This window comes from Gossypium raimondii, chromosome 4 (genome assembly GCF_025698545.1).
Source record: "Gossypium raimondii isolate GPD5lz chromosome 4, ASM2569854v1, whole genome shotgun sequence".
Lineage (NCBI taxonomy): Eukaryota > Viridiplantae > Streptophyta > Magnoliopsida > Malvales > Malvaceae > Gossypium > Gossypium raimondii.
The window spans coordinates 30814569-30821448 of record NC_068568.1 but is presented as its reverse complement, the minus strand read 5'-3'; the positions used below and the strand labels follow the sequence as shown (position 1 = coordinate 30821448).

The 6880-nt window shown below is 31.1% G+C and overlaps 1 protein-coding gene across 2 annotated transcripts; it reads left to right on the top strand.

The window, feature by feature from the left end:
* Positions 1-1894: 1894 nt before the first annotated feature.
* On the top strand, positions 1895-6350 carry LOC105780628 (uncharacterized). Of its 2 annotated transcripts, none has more exons than XR_008195238.1 (8): positions 1895-2220; positions 2329-2453; positions 2540-2577; positions 2702-2812; positions 2949-3028; positions 3544-3580; positions 5015-5097; positions 6006-6143. XR_008195238.1 is itself a non-coding variant. In XM_012605060.2 (8 exons), exons 1-8 carry the CDS (start codon positions 1945-1947, stop codon positions 6071-6073), a joined length of 777 nt encoding a protein of 258 aa, XP_012460514.1. In that variant the 5' UTR covers positions 1896-1944; the 3' UTR covers positions 6074-6350. The 2 variants fall into 2 exon arrangements, 1 of the variants encoding a protein (XP_012460514.1); XM_012605060.2 differs by having other exon boundaries at positions 1896-2220; positions 5056-5097; positions 6006-6350.
* Positions 6351-6880: the final 530 nt, after the last annotated feature.

The window sequence follows — 6880 nt, the reverse complement described above, 5'->3', positions numbered from 1 at the left end:
ACGTTAAAATAGGATAGTATAACACGAGGGTTCGCAAAAAATGCTGAACCTCGGTATACTCGGGAAAATATATATAACACACCACATTAATCTCAACTCCAACCCCACGTAACACGTCGTCATTCAGTTGTACTCTATCACGCGTTCATCCGACCCAAGTACCAAAATTTAATAACATTTTCCCAAAAAACTTTATATCATCAATTGAACAATTAATATCAACTATTTCAAATCATATCATATCATCATACAATTCATATAAATATTAAATTACAAACTGAATGAACTTACTTAGACTAAATTGTGATAATTATAGAAGTTTAAAGACTATTCTGCAATTTTCCCTTTTCCACGTAAATCAACAGGGTCTTGATCTAAAATATAAAACTTCCCAATTATTAGCTTACATTTCATATTCCAATTTATTCTACATTTATACCCTTTTATTTTTGAAATTACACAATTGCCTTTAACTTTTACAACTTTTACAATTTAGTCCTCTAACTCAAAATCATCAAATTAACCATTTTCTCAAGTCAAAATTTACATTCGAATAATCTAGGCCCTTAAATAGTCCCAATTATACTTTTAAATCACCACAAAACCTTGAAATTTTAACATTTTAACAATTTAATCCTTAAATCAAAAACTAATAAAATTACTTCACAAAACAACCAAATACCACAATTAAAGCTTCAAACACATAATTATCATAAAAAAAACCAAGATTCATCAATGGAAACTTCTGAAAATTTTAACAGATTCAAAAACAGAGGTATAGGCTAGCTAGACCTAGTTCAATGATTTCAAAAACATAAAAATTACAAGAAACAAGTATCAATTTCACTTACATGTAATGAAAACCACACAACCGAAGCTTCTTCTCCTTAGCTATGGTGTTTCGGCAAGTTGAAAAAGAAAATGTTTATTCTTCATTTAATTTTGTTTTAATTTTGATTTAATTACAAAATTGCCATTAAACATATGTTATTTTATCATTTTCATTCCAATTGCCGTCCAACAATAATAACTAAGGGCTAATTGCTACATAGGTCCTTCATCATTTAGTAATGAAGCTAGTTGATCATCTAAATGCAATAATTACTAAGTTTTGCACATTTTTCAATTTAGTTTTTTTTCTTTAATTAGCTATCTAAATGTTAAAATTTCTTAACCAAAAATTAATATGACTCTAATGACTCCGTAAATATTCTATAAATAATATTTACGGGTCGACACAATGGAAATTTGTGGTCCTGAAATCATTGTTTTGTCACCATTGAAAAATAGGCTATTATAGGCAGTCTCAAAATTCTTGTACTCTACTCCCTATTTGTGATATCGAACTCCCCATACTACAACACCATGACCAATATTGAGTTTGTATGCCCTCTGATGGTCTCTTGCACACTCACTAAGTATGTTAGCCCATATTAAGCCTTCTTCGCCCTCTAAGGTTAATAAAAGACTCAAATTACACTTTTTATTAAATATAAACAAAACTATGAAAACTTAATCAAAACATAATAAAATGATTGTATTTAAGCTCCTTATGTGTGAAAATTAGTTTAATCTGCTACACCGAATTACGACAAATCACTTATTGATTTTCCTATTTTTTAACTTTATCCTCATGAAGTCTACTTCATCTTATTCGAATTTTTTTTTTGTCTATATTTAGCTTTTGGACTTCAAAATATTTACCACTATTCGATAAAAATTTAGGTATCAGAAAATATATATAATTAGTACTAAAACGTGTATAAAGGATAAAATAAAATGCTGCCGCATAGATGGTGACGTGGATGTTCAGATCGAACTTTTGAATCAACATTCTGGAATATACCATTTTTTCCACCAAAAAATTTGATATTTGCCGCAACGAATCAGATTAATTAATTAAAATAAGAGGGAAAAGAAAAAGAAAATCCGAAAAAGAAAAAGATGGGGAGTGGGAGCCGAATAGTGTTTCCTTGTAGAGCCTTCTCACTGGCATTCCTAGTCCCTTCTTTCACTTCCTCAACGCAACTCAGCCTCAAATCTTTCCTCGCCCACACCTCTCTTCCCCCCACTGCCTTCTCTTTTCTCCGAATGGCTTCCTCATCATCTTCTTCCCTCACCAACGGTAACGATATCAATCCTTCCAATGACGCTGCTGCCCCTTCTCCCCCCTCCGCTTCCTCTGCCATCGATTTTCTCACTCTCTGTCACCGCCTCAAGGTATTTTTTAAATTATTCACTCAAAAAAATTTGAACAATTTCTTTCCTTGAAATTTCTTTTAATTTGATATAGTTTTGTAACGTGATTATTATTGTTGGAATGAATAGACGACGAAACGAGCGGGGTGGGTGCGGAGAGATGTACAGAATCCGGAATCAATAGCTGATCATATGTATCGAATGGGATTAATGGCTTTAATTGTTTCTGATATTCCTGGAATTGATCAAGACAAGTTAGTTGTACTACCTTTTTTTCCCCTTAATATTTTACAAATTTCAGTTAATTCTTTGACTGAGAGGTTTCTTCTAATTTATTTAGGTGTGTTAAAATGGCCATTGTTCATGATATCGCTGAAGGTTAGATTAAAAAAACGTCTTTTAGCTTAATTTTAAACAAATTAAAATTTGATTTGTTTGTATAAATATGATTTTTTTAGCTTACCATAATCACAATGTTGTATTTATCTATGTGTTTGAACAGCCATCGTTGGAGATATTACCCCTTCAGATGGTATTTCTAAGGCTGAGAAGAGTCGAAGAGAGCGTGAAGCCTTAGATCATATGTGCAAATTACTTGGTGGAGGGTCTAGAGGTTTACCTTATTGTTCTTTCTTTTAACTCATAGTCGTTTATGAAAAATGAGGGCAGGGTTGGGGGGGAGGGGGGTTGAACTTGAATCTCATAATGATGTATAATTCGACCTAATTTTTCTGCTTAATTGATTGCAGCGAAAGAAATAGAGGAATTATGGATGGAATATGAAGAAAATACTTCCTCTGAAGCCAAAATCGTCAAAGACTTTGACAAGGTATGTAATGCAAGTGTTTGTATATTTCTATTATTCATGATTTATCAATAAAACGGAACATCTCAAATGCGTTGTTTTTTTCAAAGATACGTATCAAATGTGAATTGTTTGGCTAATATTTTTTATTACACTTATATTATGCCCTAGAATAGAAGAAGTGATGATTGAATAGCATGCTTAGTTACTTGTATGATGATAAAAATAGTAATTGTTTTGTTTCCAACCTATGGTTTGTTCAATTTTCATTTTGTATTCTGCTTATTTGTGTTCATCTCATCTTCAGTACATATGATGAATTAATCTTTAATTCACCAATCTCTATGCATATTCAGTTTAGTTCTCCTTTGATTATAGCATTTAGACCTCAAATTATTGCAAGTTTAATCCTATTTCAACTGATGTTGGTGATTTTTTATCAGTGGCTACCTATAAACATATTTTTAGGTCTGTAATCATAATTCTCTAAGCTGATAAATGCTTTCTAATCTGATGTTGGGTTGTCCTGTTACATGCAGGTGGAGATGATACTTCAAGCCTTAGAATATGAGAATGGTAAGACTTCTTGTTCTCGACTTTTTCCCTTGATTTTTTATCATTGCATATTTGCATAAGCATCAGCGTTTATGATCTGATCATAATGGCAATTCACCTTAAACATATGGCTTACAGAAACATTAAATAGTTTTAAACATTTCTCAAGAATAAGCTATAACTTTCTAAGAATGAGAGCCAAGCTGGGGAGAAAGAAAAAAGGAAAAAGGAAAAGGAGTGTTTAAAGCTTAGAGGCAATGTAGGATAAAGCCTGGTTTTGATGGTCTTAATGAAAGCTGAGTATTGGAATTATTATTGCTGATTTATTTACTAAGATGATGAATTAGTTTTTTATAAAATTAATACGATCATGCTACATTTGGTAGGAGTATTATTTTTTAGGCTTAATGACAAATTTGGCCACTAACGTTTGTCCAAATGGCCCTAATTATATTTTTTAGCCTTTTTTGGCCATCAACCTCTGTTCTTTTTTTCAATTTGCTTTTTCTAACAGATTTAATGAAAGTACTGTTAAAAAAGTTAACGGATATGATGTGGAGTTTCATATGTGGAATATATTTAATGAGATATAATTTATTACTTAGATAACCCAATAAGATAATTAGATGTGGAAAATAATAAAATAAATAATACATTAAATTAAAAAAATAACTCTTAATTTAAAGAAAATAAACGTAACTATCTAAAAAAAATTAACTCAATAGAAAAACTTCTCAGTAAACAAACGAATGAAAGATTGAAACCTTTTGAAAGAAAAGAAAAATTGAAACCTTGAATTTATTCATTAAATCTGTTAGAGAAAGCGAATTGGAAAAAAAAAACAAAGGTTGATGGCCGAAAAAGGCTCTAAAATACAAGTAGGGCCATTTTGATAAAACATGCAAACGTTAGTGGCGAAATTTATCATTAAGCCTATTTTACACATGTTTTAGTATATGAGTTAGCAATGAACTAATTCAATTGGTAATATTTAGCCACCCTCATGACTTATTTTTAGCAAAGAGAGAGAAAAATTCACTTATTTTGAAGAGCTCTTATTTTTTACTAGAGTTTTTACTCATTTTTCTATTTTCAAGTTTAAATTTGTACTAACTATTATTTATTTTATGTGTAACTATTCTAATACATATGTAATAGATCAGCCTTTTCCATATAAACGAGGCATCAGTACAACCTAACGCTTAAAATTTAAAATCATTCTGATATCATATGTTGCTGAGATGAAATAAATGTCTCTTGTTTGCTGCTGAGGTTTATTTCATCATATTTTTGTTCCTGGATCTTGGGCTTAAATAATCTATGTGATGGACTTGTGGTGCATGCATTTCATATGCTGCGGAATGTACATTCTAGAAAATTGAGATATACCGTCTTTTTAAATTATTTATTTTTCAAAATTTGCACCTACTTTTCAATTTTAACTAATCTCTGTAGGCATTACTCTTTGTAAGATTGTTTGATCTTGACTTATGCAGAGCAAGGGGTGGATTTGGATGAGTTTTTCCAGTCAACTGCTGGTATGTAATTTAAACCTTTTGCAGTTCTGTGGTTTTTACTTTTTTTTTTGGTTTCCATAATGGATTTTAATAATTTTTAAGACATTTAAACTCAAAAATAGAATAAATTTGAAAGACCAGTTCAGTAACTCAACCTTTTAATTGGTTTTAGATGTTCAATTAAGCGCTTTGACGTTTCATTGGTTCAATCTGGACATATCTGTTAAATGCCGTTTGACATGGCATAATATGATTCACCTCAAAGACAAAATTAAAAGGAAGGTTTCATTGGTTCAATCTGGACATATCTGTTAAATGCCGTTTGACATGGCATAATATGATTCACCTCAAAGACAAAATTAAAAGGAAGATAAGCAGCGGAGCTAATAGAATATGTCATTATAATACTTAGTGGTTTTAAGACGAGCACTGTAGCATTTAGAAAAGTTTGAGAGCAAAAGAAAAAAAAAAAGCTTATAGGCGAATAAAATGCTTCAGAACTGAAGAGGCTATATAATGATGCTGTTTAAGTAGTGGGGAGCGACGTAAGAGTTGGGAGAATGGGAACTGCAATCAGGAAGGTTTTGTACGACTGTTTTGGAGGTGATACAGGATTCAGAAAAATGATCTTACCTACTTGGTAAAGGTGAAAGGATTCTTCACGCTCTGCTTCTTTAAGAACTTCTGTTGAGGAAACCATTTCCGGTTAAAACAAAATTTCATTAGTCCTCATCTCTTTTTGACCTTGAAACTGGGAAACGCTTTGTTAACGATAGCTCCCTTAGCAAACTTATTAATGTACATAGATGCCATTCTATCTTTAGTATTTAACCTAAACTTGCTTGGTTGATCTAAAACAAATAATTTGCATTATTCATGAGCAAACTTGATTTTGGCTGCTAATAAAGGTAAATTAACTTATATTACAGGGAAGTTCCAGACTGAAGTTGGAAAAGCTTGGGCCTCGGAAATAGCATCAAGAAGAAAACAACGTTGACTTGAAAAGCTTGGACTTGGTAAAAAGGCTATGCAGCTAACTGTTCTTGTCTTCAGCTGATTTCTGGCATGGTTAGTTCAAAAGAGCCTATTTTTCAGTTACTAATGCCCGCTATTGTTATCTTTTTAATTCATACTAAAATCATTAAAATAGCTAGGCATCTTGTCATTTTTTTTCCAGTTCTCTTTAATCAAGTCTACCTATTGTAATGCTTTTGGGACTGCTAAAACAAATTTGGAAAACCTTAGTTATGTCAGAAAATATTTTCCTTACTGTACATCCTTTCTTTCAAGATTGATTTATGAAATTCTTTCGAAACCCAAATTTCCCCCCTCCTTATTCCAAAAAGAGGTCCTTTGTTCTCCCTAAATCAAAATTGTCATTAACTTCTTTCTAATCGTCTTCAGGTGTTAAGCGAAATTATCAGCGTTCTATCTTCTTCTTTCTTTCTTTATATATATATATATATATTCAAATTTGGGGGAGGATGAGTTCTATGGAAATTGATGCTAACCTTGATCTTGCAAGTTATACGTAATTTATTGGCAAAAGCCATTATCATATAGCTAGAACATAAGTTTTTTCCTGATGAAATAGCTACCAAATACAAGTAGTTTTTTTGTTCGATTTTTAATAATGATTGTCAAATGAATTGGATCAAGGGTGTTTTATTTGTTGATGAGTATAGAGTCATCTTATTGTCGATTGAGTTTGATAATTTGAAAAAATTAATAACTTAATGACTTATTGAAAATTTTTGAATAGTTTGGTGATTTAAAATTTTATTTCAAGAGTTTTAAATAGTTT